Source organism: Sus scrofa, chromosome 2, assembly GCF_000003025.6.
Source record: "Sus scrofa isolate TJ Tabasco breed Duroc chromosome 2, Sscrofa11.1, whole genome shotgun sequence".
Taxonomy (NCBI): Eukaryota; Metazoa; Chordata; class Mammalia; order Artiodactyla; family Suidae; genus Sus; species Sus scrofa.
In genome coordinates this window covers 39389498-39403865 of record NC_010444.4, presented here as the reverse complement: position 1 = coordinate 39403865, position 14368 = coordinate 39389498, and the positions used below count along the sequence as shown (strand labels likewise).

General features: G+C 46.3%; 1 protein-coding gene across 15 annotated transcripts in view; it reads left to right on the top strand.

Moving 5' to 3' along the window:
- The window catches only part of NAV2 (neuron navigator 2), an 819601-nt gene that overhangs the window by 679674 nt on the left and 125559 nt on the right, over positions 1–14368 (top strand). For all 15 annotated transcript variants that reach the window (XM_021085311.1, XM_021085309.1, XM_021085312.1 and 12 more), the window contains one exon: positions 6427–6549. In XM_021085311.1, the coding sequence (XP_020940970.1) occupies positions 6427–6549 (123 nt within the window). The remainder of the gene's footprint in view (positions 1–6426; positions 6550–14368) is intronic.

Genomic DNA, 14368 nt, shown 5'->3' with positions numbered 1-14368 from the left:
TGCCGAGATGACTCCCCTCCTTTGACCGGCAAACTCCTATGCACCCTTCAAAGGCCAATTTAAATAGCACCCCTCTATGACTCCATCCCCTGTAGGTGCAGCGCCTGCAATACAGTTCTCTGGATTACCACTCACTGTGTAGTAGAAGGGTTACCTATTTGCACGTCTGGTATTTTGAGCTTCACCAGGGCAAGGTAGTAATGAATCTTTCCATCTCTGTAACCCCAGCCTGGCACAGAGCCTGGTACATAATATTTGGGGAATTAAAAACAGAACAGGAACTGCAGAGTCACTACTTGGTGACATGGGCCTTTGCAGCTGCCGATTGCAGCAGCAGCTAATCACGTTTGAGGGGTCCTGACCTACCAGGCATGGGGCACTGTCTCAGTTAACCCACCACAGCCCTGTGAGGCCAATCTGTAATTTCAACCACCCTGCAGAAGAGGAAACTAAAACTCAAAGAAAAAACAACAGAAAGGGACAAAGCTGGGATTTGAACCCACCTACCTGCACTGTGATCTTGACCCCATTTTCATTGTCTTCATCTGAAAAGCAGAGAGGAAAAAATATCTGGTAAGATTCTTTTGAAGATGTCATGACTTAGATGAGGCACTTAGCACAGCACCCAGCCAACATCGGTAGCCTCCATTCTCATTAACAGTGATGCGCACAAGAGCCCTCAGCTCGGGAGGGGTCGGGGGACTGTGAACCCAGGCCTCACTGGTGCTCATGGGCCACCCCAGGGTGTTCCAGCCTTGGAAAGCAAGACAAACATCCCATAGACACCCTGTCTCTTTAGCAGTGGCCCCCAGTCTCCACCCAGAAACCTCTGGGGAGGCAACAGAAGGTGGAGGAAGGGGGCTCCCTCCCCCCATCACTGAAAAACTGGGAGGATAATGTGGAAATTGTTCAGTTGTCCAGTGGTTTAGTGGGGACCCCAGCAAGCAAACATGAGGATGGTGCCAGCGTCTCATTAGGCTCTAGCACTAATTATTTATTTCTCCAAGGAGACGGAAAGTGCAGCACTGGTGCTCAGGGAGTCCATCCCTGATCAGCCAGTTCCTTTCCTTGTGATCTTAGGCAAGTCATTGCCCCTCTGTCCAGGGCAAGTCCCTGATAAAGCCCCCAAAGATGGGACACAGCCATCCCTCCCTGCCTCCCAAGCCTTCAGGAACATAAGCCTTTTCACCCTCTGGGACAAGGGCTGCTCTTTTAGATCGACACACCCAGGGACTGCTTCATCTCTAGACTATGCTTTCTTATGGGATGAGCTGAAGGCCGTGTGAATTCATGAGTTCGGTAGCCAATTCCTGGAGAACTTTGGGTTGAACCCCCCCCCCAGAATGTGTATTTTTCATTGAGACTAAAAGAGTTTTAAAAATATATACATAGAGGTTTTTATAAATCAGACTACTGTAATTGGTGGATTATAATTTAAAAATAAATGATGTAAGTTCTTGAGTGTAAGGTTGGTTCTAGTGACAGCTTTCTCCAGTGCTGTGCCCTCTTGAGGTGAGAGGACATAGAATTTATTTTGACTCTTATAAAAATATATGATTGGGAGTTCCCGTCATGGCTTAGCAGAACGAATGTGACTAGTATCCATGAGGACGCAGGTTTGAACCCTGGCCTCACTCAGTGGGTTAAGAATCCAGCGTTGCCGTGAGCTGTGGTGTAAGTCGCAGACGAGGCTCCGATCCTGAGTTGCTGTGGCTGTGGTGTAGGCCAATGGCTACAGCTCTGATTTCACCCCTAGCCTGGGAACTTTCATATGCCGTGGGTGCAGCCCTAAAATGACCATAGATGTATGTGATTGAATATTGATTTTTAGGAGTTCCCGTCGTGGCGCAGTGGTTAACGAATCCGACTAGGAACCATGAGGTTGAGGGTTCGGTCCCTGCCCTTGCTCAGTGGGTTAATGATCCGGCGTTGCCGTGAGCTGTGGTGTAGGTTGCAGACTCGGCTCGGATCCCGCGTTGCTGTGGCTCTGGCGTGGGCCGGTGGCTACAGCTCGGATTCGACCCCTAGCCTGGGAACCTCCATATGCCGAGAGAGCGGCCCAAGAAATAGCAACAACAACAACAACAACAACAACAAAAATAAAAGAAAAAAAAAAAAAGACAAATATTGATTTTTAAAAGAGATAAATCCCCTCTTTTCCTTACCACTTCTTCCTGACTCTTCCCCCCACCCCCAAATAAACACAGAATGAATGAAATAGATTTGCAAAGAAATTGGATCTTTATTACATTGATTGCATTTAGCTCTGGCCGTCAGTCTCTGGTGCATTTGAGAAGGCATGGAATCCTGATTTACCCTTGTCTTTCCCCTTCTCTCTGCCTCAGCAAAATCATAATTCCCAGCAGTAGTTGATAAGCTAAGTTAGCACATGCAGTCCCATCTCTCCAAGGCCCTCACCTTCATCAGTGGCCATTTTTTATTTTTTTTAGGGCCACACCTGCGACATATGGAAGTTCCCATGCTAGGGGTCAAATTGGGGCTATAGCCACCCCTATAGCTTCTAGGCCATAGCCACAGCAACACCAGATGCAAGTCGCATCTGCGACCTATGCCTCAGCTCACAGCAACACTGGATCTTTAACCCACCGAGTGAGGCCAGGGATCGAACCTGCATCCTCATGGGTGCTAGTCAGATTCATTTCCACTGAAGCATGACAAGAACTCCAATCAGTGGCCACTTTTTAACACAGCCACCTTGCATGCTATCGGGGCTGCCTCACATCTCAACATTCTGACTCTGGAATGATCACCAGCCTCTGCTTTTGGCCTTCACAGAAAACCAATATAAACTGTGTATGTGTGGGCCTCGTCTACATGCCCGGGTGCGTGTAATTGCCCAACCCGGGGTGTTGTTTCACCAGCAGGGAAATGAATGCTAAAATTAGTTTGCCTTTTGACAGGATCTCCCAGTTGAAAAATTTTTGTTTATCTTCTATGGCTGAATGGACTTTGCTAAAATCGAAATTAACTGCCTTGCTTAATGGTGCAGCAGATTGTTTTGAAGACCTTCCACTGCATTCTCCTCGGAAGGACATTTGATCTGGAAAGTCTAGTCTCTGGCAGAGTTATCCCACTTTGGTTTGTTTTTTTTTCTTTCTTTCTTTTTCTTTTTTTTTTTGTCTTTTTGCCATTTCTTGGGCCACTCCCGAGGCATATGGAGGTTCCAGGCTAGGGGTCCAATCAGAGCTGGTGTAGCCCCTACACCAGAGCCACAGCAATGTGGGATCCAAGCCGTGTCTGTGACCTACACCACAGCTCACGGCAATGCCGGATCCTTAACCCGCTGAGCAAGGCCAGGGATTGAACCCGCAACCTCATGGTTCCTAGTCGGATTCGTTAACCACTGCGCCATAATGTAAGAATTAATTCTTACATTAATTGCAGGAGGTACACATGGAGTCCACCATTGGACCTAGGTTCACTGCATCTTTTGGGTGAGTGGGTAGGTAAATGGATGGACGGACAGATGGGCTGACTGGAAGAGAGACAGTTGACTTCCCATGTGTCTTAGAAGTCAAATTTGCTGACGTTTAAGAGGGGAAAAAAACCCTGTAATTTGTGTCTTCCCAAATGTTTCTGCTGAACTTCACCCTCTGGCTGTGTCTTTGGGCTTCATTCAATAAAAATACTTTTTTTTTTTTTTAGCGCTATTTCTGCAGCATATGGTCCCAGGCTGGGGGTCAAATTGGAGCTACAGCTGCCAGCCTACGCCACAGCCACAGCAACGGGTATCTAAGCTGGGTCTGCGACCTACACCACAACTCATGGCCACGTGAGATCCCTAACCCACTGAGTGAGCCTAGGGATCGAACCTGCATCCTCATCGGTACTGTCAGGTTCATTAACCACCGAGCCACAAAGGGAACTCCTATTTATGAAGTACTTAGTATTCGTTAGACGTATAGCATGTAGATTTGAACAGAGAGTTTTTAATAGATTAGAACAATCGTCCCTGCATTCCAGGAGCTTACTATCCAGTGTGGGAAACAAGTGTTAAAAAGTTACTACACAAATAATTATTTAACCATAGCTTCGTTTGCTTTTTTTTCTTTTATATTGAGATTTATATGTCATATACCATAAAATTTGCCATTTTAGTGTACCGTTCATTGGTTTTTTGTGTATTCACAGGGTGCTTTAGGGTATTTGCAGTTGACTGGAGTGAAAACTTCAGCTTGTTCTATTGTTTGTTGGTGCAACCACGACAATAGTTTGACCGACTTCAACACATTTCCATTATGTTGGCATCGGGATCATTCATGTCATAAAAGGGGGGTGAAGGGGGCAGATAGAGATGTTGAATTCAGACATGGTATCTTGGAAGCTGCGCTAAGGAAGGGTTCTTTTGACCCAAGCAGAAGCTCCCTCTCACCCAAGGTGACTCCAGTGAGAACTTTTTTGTCTGCCTCTAACTTGTATTTGCTGGTTCTGGGAAACCTCCAGAGACTCCTAGAATTCCATTTTTCTAAGAATATATCCCAAGAGGAGTTCCCACATGGCACAGTGGGTTAAGAACCTGATTGCAGTGGCTTGGTTGCTGTGGAGGTGCTGGTTTAGTCCCCAGCCCGAAGCAGAGGGTTAAAGGATCCAAAGGATCCAGCACTGCCGCAGCTGTGGCTTGGAGTCATTCCCTAGCCTGGGAACTTCCATATGCCATGGTTGCAGCCATAAAAAGAGAAAAAGGGAAAAATAAAGAATAAATCCCAAGCAATTCCTAAAGTAGAGGTAGAAGAAACTTCAGGATTGAGAACCCTATATATTCTAAAGCCAAGATACCAAATGCAGTGAAACATTCCATGGTGTAACTCAGCTGACTGGTGCAGGAAAAGAACCACTCGCTCGTTGGTCTTTCTACTCCCCATTGTTGAACTTGAAGTGTAAATCCCTTGCATTTTTAGATGCATTGAAGGTCTCTCTGATAGAGCCCACATTGGAATTAAAGGGATCTGAGTTTGGTTTCTGGTTCTGCCTAAGTTTTCTTTTAATTTCTTGTTCTTCTCTGGAGATGGGGGTGATGACACATAAGCAATCTCCTTTCTGGGGCGTCCTGGAGGAGCCGAGGTAGATGAGGTAACACTGCTTTGAACTGAACTACCCCCTACTGATGGCTAAGCTCTCAGGAACTGGCCTGGTTGGTGGATGGTCAGCCATCTACACAGAAAGTTGCAGGAGTGCCTCCATCCCTTGACAATTTCTTCAGAAGATAGCTTTCTGGTATCGGTAAGAGACCTGGAGAAGTAAATGAGCACTGGCTTTATTCAGTGTTTGGGACAACCCCCTTAAAAATCAGTATCAGATGAGTTCCCATTGTGACACAGCAGAAACGAATCTGACTAGTATCCATGAGGATGTGTGTTCAATCCCTTGCTTCCATCATTGGCTTGGGATCCAGCGTTGCCATGAGCTGTGGTGTAGGTTGCAGATGTAGCTCGATCTTACATTGCTGTGATGTAAGGTCAGCAGCTCTAGCTCTGATTCAGCCCCTAGCCTGGGAACTTCCATATTCTGCAGGTGTGGCCCTAAAAAAGAAAAAACAATCCGTGTCAAAATTCACAGTTGAAGATACTTTAAGATGAAGATAACCTAGTAGCATCTTTCATTTATACGGTCTTATACAAATTACAGAGCATTTTGGTTCATGAGGTTGGTTTTGTTATGGGAGGGGATGGTTTTTTGTTTTTTTATTTGTGTGTTTTGGCCTCACCTGCAGTATGTGGATGTTGCTGGGCCAGGGATCGAACCTGCACCACAGCAGCGACCTGAGCCACTGCAGTGACAATGCTGGCTCCTTAACCCACTGCACCACAAGGGAATTCTGAGAGCACTTTGATATTCCTTGTTTCCCTCATTCTCATGTCTACCTTATGATGCAGGAAGGCTGTGACATTCACATAGTTTAGATGAAAAACCCAGGACTCAAAGAAGCAACTTGCCCCTGATGACAGAGGTGGCTCTTGAGTCCTCTATCTTTTTTTTCCACCCCTCTTAAAAGCTCGCCAACTTTCTCCACTGTGCTGTTCAGTAGTATTTTCCCCTATGATTTGCCAATGACTTGTCAGTTCCATTCCTACTACTTATGTATAAAACACCTGCTTGTGTAATTGCTGACATTAAAAAGAATGTCATGAATGCATCAGATAGTTAATTTTATTCACTAGTAACCTTCTGCTTCATAGAGTTTGGGTTAATTATGCTGGGTTTTATGTTTGCTGGCAAGCTGGTGGTCGTCTGGGTTGAATCTGCTGAGTTAACTCTGGGCCATGATGAGTGACAGAGCCTCGGGAAAGCTCAGTTCCTTCCTCCTTAAGACACAGGATGGCCGTGCAGGGCTTCTGGATGTGAATGGCACAATGGTACTGCTTGCTTTTAACCATACCTTTGCATCATCCTCTTCTCCTTTCAAAGGTACATGACTGATGGTGGACTTGGCCTCTACACCCGCCGCCTGAACCGGCTCCCTGATGGGATGGCTGTGGTGCGGGAGACCCTGCAAAGAAACACCTCCCTGGGCCTCGGAGATGCTGACAGGTAAGTTTGCTCCACTTGGGGTTGCCCAGGTGAGGAGGTTGTCCCCGGGGGGCTTGAGAAACGAAGGCAGTGATGGTGAGAGCACATAGGGTGCTCCTTTGACCCTCCATAGGTTGGGAGCCTAGAAGCCAGGCCTGGTGTTAGGAGCTGACACAGCAGGTGGGAGAGGACTGCTGACTGGCTCTTGCATCCTGCTTCTGACAGCAAGAACCCAGGGGGTCAGGCGGGGTAGTTTTTGTTGTTGTTTTGACTGTTGCTACTGCATCTTTATCAGTTCAGCAGGCCCCGGGGATCTGCTTTGCTTCCTCTCTTAGCCAGCTTTCTAGGTGAGATGCCTTGGAGGGAACAGAGTCCCTGGAGATGTAGAGAAGGCCTGTGTGCAGAAGGGAGCTCTCCTGGCCACAGCTGAGTAGGCTTCCCTATAACTCACTTGTTGCCTGGTGGTAGGAAGCAAGGCTTACCTCTCTAGCTTTATACGCTGCATGCTGAGTAGTTGCTTTGATAGGGCTTGACCTGTCTTCATTGCTTCTGAAAACACGGTAGTAATGAGGACTATTTGGCCTCCAAGTTTCTGGTCTTTAACACAAACCAATTCTATGACCATGAGCAGTCTATTAATCAAGGAGCTGAGACTGCGTGATTTCTAAGATCCCTTCCAGCTCTGATGGGGTGTATTTCTAGATTTCTGTACCCCTTAATGAGTTGACTGTGCAAGGATTTTTCTGGCATGCTTGACCTCTCTCCACATCTGGGTTGATGAGACATAACATGGAATTTAGATGTGAGTGGTTTGAAACCACTGTGCTTTTTTGGATGCTAAATGTCGTGTGTCAAAAAGCCAGATATTTGCAGCACAAGCCCAGCTTCTTGCTGTTCCCTTCGCAGGACATGCTCTTTACCAAGAATGAGAGGACTTCCACTCATTCCCTGGTTTCAGAGAAACAGGGCAGTGTTTTTAAAGAGGCAGACACTGAGGTTACCCCCAGAAATGGGATTTGCTGAGAGGAATCTTCACCTTCTCAGGGAATGCTTGGAAGCTCGGGCTGTGTGGAGAGTGCTGAATGAGTTGTCCGGAGCTTGGCATCTACCCAAGGCCCAGGCTCTGCCACCAACTCGACTATGTCCTTGTCAGAGTCTCCCAGGGTTCAGGGTGGTGATTTTAGACCAGAGAGGACATCAGGCTTTGCACTACAGTGCCAGCCTGTCAGCTTTTTTCCCTGTAATTTTATTGAAAGTATTGGTTTGGGGAGTTCCTTTCATAGCTCAGCGGTAACGAACTAGGATCCATGAAGATGCAGGTTCAATCCCTGGCCTCGCTCGATGGGGTGGGGATCTGGCATTGCCATGAGCTCTGCTGTAGGTTGAAGACACAGCTCAGATCCTGCGTTTCTGTGGCTGTGGCATAGGCCAGCGCTGTAGCTGATTCACCCCCAAGCCTGGGAACGTCATGTACCGCAGGTGTGGCCCTAAAACGCAAAAAAAAAAAAAAAAAGAAAGAAAGAAAATATTGGTTTGAAAGTTCTATAGAAAGATGAACCATTTGGGGACTGTTCTTTCCAAGGCTGAAATTCTCTATAACTAAAATCTTTAGAGTAAATATCAGCATAAGAAAAATCAATTGTTGCAACACCCCCACTGGAGATTTCACAATTTGCTAAATTATTTTGCTTATTTGTGTTCTCTTGTAAACATGGAGTTGCTTAGGAAATCTATTAGCATAAAGTGAAGGCCTTACAAGGTACATTTCCTTTTGTAGCAAAAGCGGAGTCTGCACTAGGCAGTTTAATTTAATGCTTCATTGCAGGGTTAATGGAATTATAGATCACAGCTGAGCTTGTTTCTGCTTTTGGAGGTGTAGGATCTGGGTGGAGGCTGGAAAGATGGGTGGCATTTGTTACGTTGTTCCAGCTCAGCCTCTGTGGTAGGACCAAATGGACCGCAGTATCTTGTTCCCAAACCGGAATGCTCAGATGTGGTCACTTAAGACTGAGTGGATAACTGACCCCGCTTTTAAAGAAAGAATTCAGGTGGCTTTAAAGAAAAGATTGAATAATGCTTCTAAATTTCCTATTTTACGTAAGTTTTGACCTGTAGGCAGTGAGATATTCTGCCCTGTTCTCGAATATGTTAAGTTTCTTTAGGAGTTCCTGTTGTGGCACAATGGAAACAAACCTGACTAGTATCCATGAGGATGTGGGTTCGATCCCTGGCCTCGCTCAGTGGGTTAAGGAATCTGGCCTTACCGTAAGCTCTGGTATATGTTGCAAACATGGCTTGGATCCCGCATTGCCATGGCTGTGGGATAGGCCGGCAGCTGCAGTCCCGATTTGACCCCTAGCCTGGGAACTTCCATATGCTGTGGGTATGGGCTTAAAAAGCAAAAAATAATAATAATAAAACAAATTTCTTTAATCTCCAAAGTTAGTGTAAACAGACCTAGAAATGCTTTATCTTTGGCTAAGTTGAAACAGTAGTAGATGTGTTTCTGTGACATTCTTCATGTAAATCTCTTCCTAAAATTATATTCTAGATGAGTGTTTCCTAAAGTGAGAGGCTAATGTTAATAGTGTAAGAAATAGGATTTCCCGTCATGGCGCGGTGGTTAACGAATCCGAATAGGAACCATGAGGTTGCGGGTTTGATCCCTGGCCTTGCTCAGTGGGTTAAGGATCTAGCGTTGCTGTGAGCTGTGGTGTAGACCAGCAGCTACAGCTCCAATTCGACCCCTAGCCTGGGAACCTCCATGTGCCGCGGGAGTGGCACAAGAAATGGCAAAAAGACAAAAACAAACAAACAAACAAACAAAAATAGTGTAAGAAATAATTTTGTAGTAGAATGGGGAAATATTTCTTTTTAACAATTACATTTTAATTTTAATTAAAAAAAAAAAAAACCGTATAGAGTCCCCGTGTGGCACAGCAGGTTAAGGATTCAGTGTTGTCACTGCAGTGGTTCAGATCACTGCTGTGGCTCATGTTTGATCCCTGGCCCAGAAAGTTCAACGTGCCATGGGCAGAGCCAAAACAAAAACTAATCCTTACAACTAATACCTCAAACCTATGATTTTACAGATACTGGTTAGGGTAAGAATACTGTCGGTTTAAGACAATTTAATATAAAATATCAAGGAAGAATATCACAGATGGTGTGCAGACAGATTAAAAAATAAAAAGTAGTATGCAAATGGCTTCAGGTTAGTTCATCCTATTCCTTTTTTTTTTTTTTCTTTTTTTCTTTTTTTCCTAGCCCTGCACCCACAGCATATGGAAATTCCCAGGCAAAGGGTTGAATCAGAGCTACAGCTATTGGCCTCCACCACAGCCACAGCAACACCAGATCCTTAACCCACTGAGTGGGGCCAGGGATTAAACGTGCATCCTCATGGATACTAGTTGGGTTCTTTATCACTGAGCCACAATGGAAACTCCTAGGTAATCCTATTTTTATCCCTGTGATTGGAAATATGTTGTTTAAATAATTCCGACAGGAGTTCCCGTCGTGGCTCAGTGGTTAACGAATCCCACTAGGAACCATGAGGTTGTGGGTTTGATCCCTGGCCTTGCCCAGTGGGTTAAGGATCCCACGTTGCGAAGGGCTGTGGTGTAGGTCGCAGACGAGGCTCAGATCCTGCATTGCTGTGGCTGCGGTGTAAGCCGGGGGCTACAGCTCCAATTAGACCCCAAGCCTGAGAACCTCCATATACCACGGTAGCGGCCCTAGAAAAGGCAAAAAGACAAAATAATAATAATAATTCAGACAAAAGAAAAAAATGCAGAGAACCTAGTACCTTTCCTGAATTCTTCCCTCTTAACATGAAAGAAGAGCTAAGATAGTTCCACAAAATTTCTTTATAAAGTATCAGCTCAGTCCTTAAGGATTCACACACACGCAGTAAACTACATGAGTTTCTCAAAGGAAATAGGAAAAGTACTGAGAGATTTCTGCTAAGACCTCAGCAAAGGGAAGGCAAGCACGAGAAGGGCAGGTCACCTCACGGTGCAAACAGGAACACCGCTGACCTTGACAGTGCAGGACGGCTCTCATGAGGAAGGCTGTGAGGCACCCTGACCCAGCAGGCAGGCAGGGGCTGTTTGCAACAGAATGTGGCTGGGGTACCTTCAGGATTATTATAAGTAACTGATAGGAATGTGTCCCTTTGGAGCCTGGGAGACAGAGACCAAGTGTGTTTGTGAGTCGCCTGTGTCACCAGCTGACTTCCGAGAAATAATTAATGACAATAATACATTCAAGATGTCAAGTCTGCCGTTGATCCCCTGTCACTCCTTGGGGTTGCTACTGGTGGGCTCCAGTTTTTACCCAGTAGTTATCAGGAGCAACTTCCGGCGGACTAGAGCCAGCTGGCTGGGAAGGGACAACCAAAAGGGGCACATGGAGGTGGCTCATTACAAGCTGTTGGCTCCAGATAACAGACAAGTAAGGAGAGCTTTGGCATGGAGGTCTCTGAACCGGCAGCCTGGAGGAGGAAGGAATGCGATGAGGGGACCCAAGGGCTGGGCTCACATAGTCATATGGTTTGTTGAACTCCTGCCAGTTGCATGCACTGCTGTCTGCTCAGAACCCATCAAAAGTACTTGAACTCCAGCAAGTTGAGTGCTTTCAAAGCGTTTGGGAAAGTTTCCACCCTCGTGTCCCTTTTTCTGTCCCTCCAAAGCATGCTGCGGCTGTTTCCGGCATTATGCTTCAGTCCACAGTGGGTGAGGCAGCTAGGGTCCCTCTCCATCCCCCTTCCCCCCCCCCCCCATGGCATCTGCGGGTCGTGTACATGTCATTGGGAGACATGGTGGACAGAAGCCAGGCTCCTGTGCACAGAGGTCCCAGTCAGGACTTTGCAGTTACTTGGTGACTTTCTTCTCAACCATTGGGATACTTACTGAATACCAATGGCTTTGATCAATTTAGGTAGTAATAAAAAGAGCAAAAAACAAAAACGAAAAACCAATGCCATGTGGTAAAATGTCACCCTGAGACTTGGACAAAATGAAAATTGCCCTCTAACATCACCAAACAGGAAGGAGAAACTTTGTTTTCCCCCTTGTTACAAGATTTTCATGGCTCCTCATGTTCTGCACATTTTAGGTCTTGAGATGGCATTTCACTTGGGATTCAGTCGTGGTATAAACCTGACTGTCCCCACTTGGGATCCAGGCCTCAGTGCTCAGAGTCATCTATGCTTGAGCTTGAACTGGGAGTCCCACAGGATGAGGATGTAACTATGCAGCCTGATATTTGACCAGCCTGCCAAGCCGAGCCCTACTTCCTCATCAGGAGTGTCCCGAGATCTCTAAGAGCCCAGGACACCTGCTTGGCTTTGTGATTTGTGCGGAACAAGGTGGCCTCCTGGCACTGAGCAGTGCATTCACAGATTGGGGCCAACCTGGAGAAAAGAAGTTGAATCCAGGCCAGAGCGCCCAAGCCAGCAGATGCAATTGGTAGGAGCCCTCAGTGCGTGGTAGGTCCCCAGCCAGCTGGTTCTTAAGCATAGCCCCTGCCAGGATGCATGGACTAGAGGAAACGTAGATTGGAGCAACTTTTCCCCTCGCCTTCCCTTCCAAGCCTGGGGTAGGAAGGACAGTAGCCCCCAGAGACATCCTAGACCTAATGCCTGGCACCTGCGACTATGTCTTGCCACACGGTTGGGGAATTAGGGTTGCATATTGGCTGATGTTTAGATAGAGTGCCCTGTTTTATCCAGGTGGGCCCAGGAATCACACGGTCCTTAAAAAAAAGGAAGAGGTGGGTAGGGAGGAGGGCAGAGTGATGAGATTGGGATGAAAGAGATGCTACCTGCCCCAGCTGGCTTGGAAGGTGGAGGAAGGGGCCACAGCCAAGCAAGGTGGGTGACCTCTCCAAAGAAGAGCCAGAGGAACAGATGTTCCCCTCGGGATGTTCAGCCTCCAGAAATAGATGTAGCCCTGCTGACACCGTGCTTCCAGTCCACGAGACCCACTTCACATCTCTGCCTTGAAGAACTATATTTATCATTTTCACCAAGTTCATTGTAATTTGTTAACAGCAGCAATAGAAAATTGATACAAACCTTTTATGTATATGTATACATACATACTTTTTATTGAATTATAGTTGGTTTACAATGTGCTAGTTTCCAATGTACAGCATATTGATTTAGTTACATACACACACATATATATATTAGGTATATATATATCCACAGTACATTGATTCAGTTAGATAGAAAGGTAGATAGATAGATTCTTTTTCAGATTCTTTTCCATTATAGGTTATTAAAAATATTGGTCTTCCTAGTATGTCCTTGTTGGTCATCTATTTTATTTATAGCAGCGTGTATACGTTAATCCCAAACTCCTCACTTATCCCTCCCCCGTTTCCCCTTTGGTAATCACAACTTTGTCTTCTCTGTCTGTGGGTCTCTTTCTGTTTTGTTAATAAGTTCATTTGTATCATTTTTTTAAGATTCCACATATATGATATCGTATGATAATTGTCTTTCTCTGACTTACTTAGTATAATAATCTCTGGTTCTATCCAGGTTGCTGCAGATGACATTCTTTCTTTCTTTTTTAATGCTGAGTAATCTTCCATTGTAATGCAGTGGAATTTATCAAAAAATAATAAAAGATGCCACTTCCTGATGGATCACTCACTGCATGCCAGGGACTGTGCCAAGCACCTTACAAACATTGTGTCATTAATTCCTAACTCTGACGCTTTGAGAGGAGATATTATCCTAGTTTCATAGATCTGAGGCTATGAGAGGGTTAGGAAACTCACTGCAGGTTACATACACACCCAGCTGTGTTCAAGCTGGGATTCAAATCAGGCCCGCCAGCCCCCCCACCCCCACCCCCCCGGGCTCTAATCACCTGACATGCTTCCCAGTCAGGGAACCCTCTGCTTGGATTCTTCCCCAGCTCCAGCCCATATCTTGGGGTCATCTTGTTAAATGAGGTGCTACTTACTACAAAAGGAAGTGGCTCCCGATGGCTGGAAAGGCGAACTCTGTCCTCGAGGGACAGTGCAAAGCAGTTTGCATTAAGAGGGAAGAGGGAATATTTCCTGACTCCTCTCCTCCCATCCCAGACTTTTCGCACAGGGACACTTGTCACAGGTGGGCTTACCCTCACCCCTGAGCCCGTTGTGATCTCAGGCCTTTCTTACACAATGCCGGGCCTGTTTGGCCTCCTGGCAGGTTGGGCGGGGGGATGCTTGTTGGTGGATTCTGACCTGCTGCAGACTTGTGTGGTCTGCTGGATGAGGGGTCCACAACTTCAGTACCCCAGGTGAGGGTGGATCCTGCTAGTGATTCTGGAAATCCAGTGCTCACAGAAGCTGCAGAGACTCTGCAGCCATTGGAAGCATTCTCCCTGCTCGAGGCCAGCCACTGTGTAGACCAGAGGCATTGCTGGACTTTATCTTCCCAGACTTTGGGGGTCTGCAGACCTGCTTGGCTGAGCCATGGTTTGAGGAAGGCTCCCCTAAAATGTCCCCTCCCTCCCTCTTACTCTCTCTGCTCTGTGTTTTTTGTGCACTGCCAAGTCCTAATCTTCCCATCACCACCGAGTAAGTCAAGGGCAACGGTTTATCCTTGAATTGCTAATCACACTTCCTACCGTATCTGGCTGCCAGTATTTGAGTCCTGTTTCCTCAGCATCTATGTGGTAGGAGTGAGAGCATATAGATCCGTACTGCCCAATATAAGAGCCCAGGGGATGTGGCTGTGACAGTGTAAAATAAACCAAACTAAAAGTCCACTTCTTTCTTTCTTTCCTTCTTTCTTCCTTCCTTCCTCTCTCTCTTTCTCCCTTCCTTCCTTCCTTCC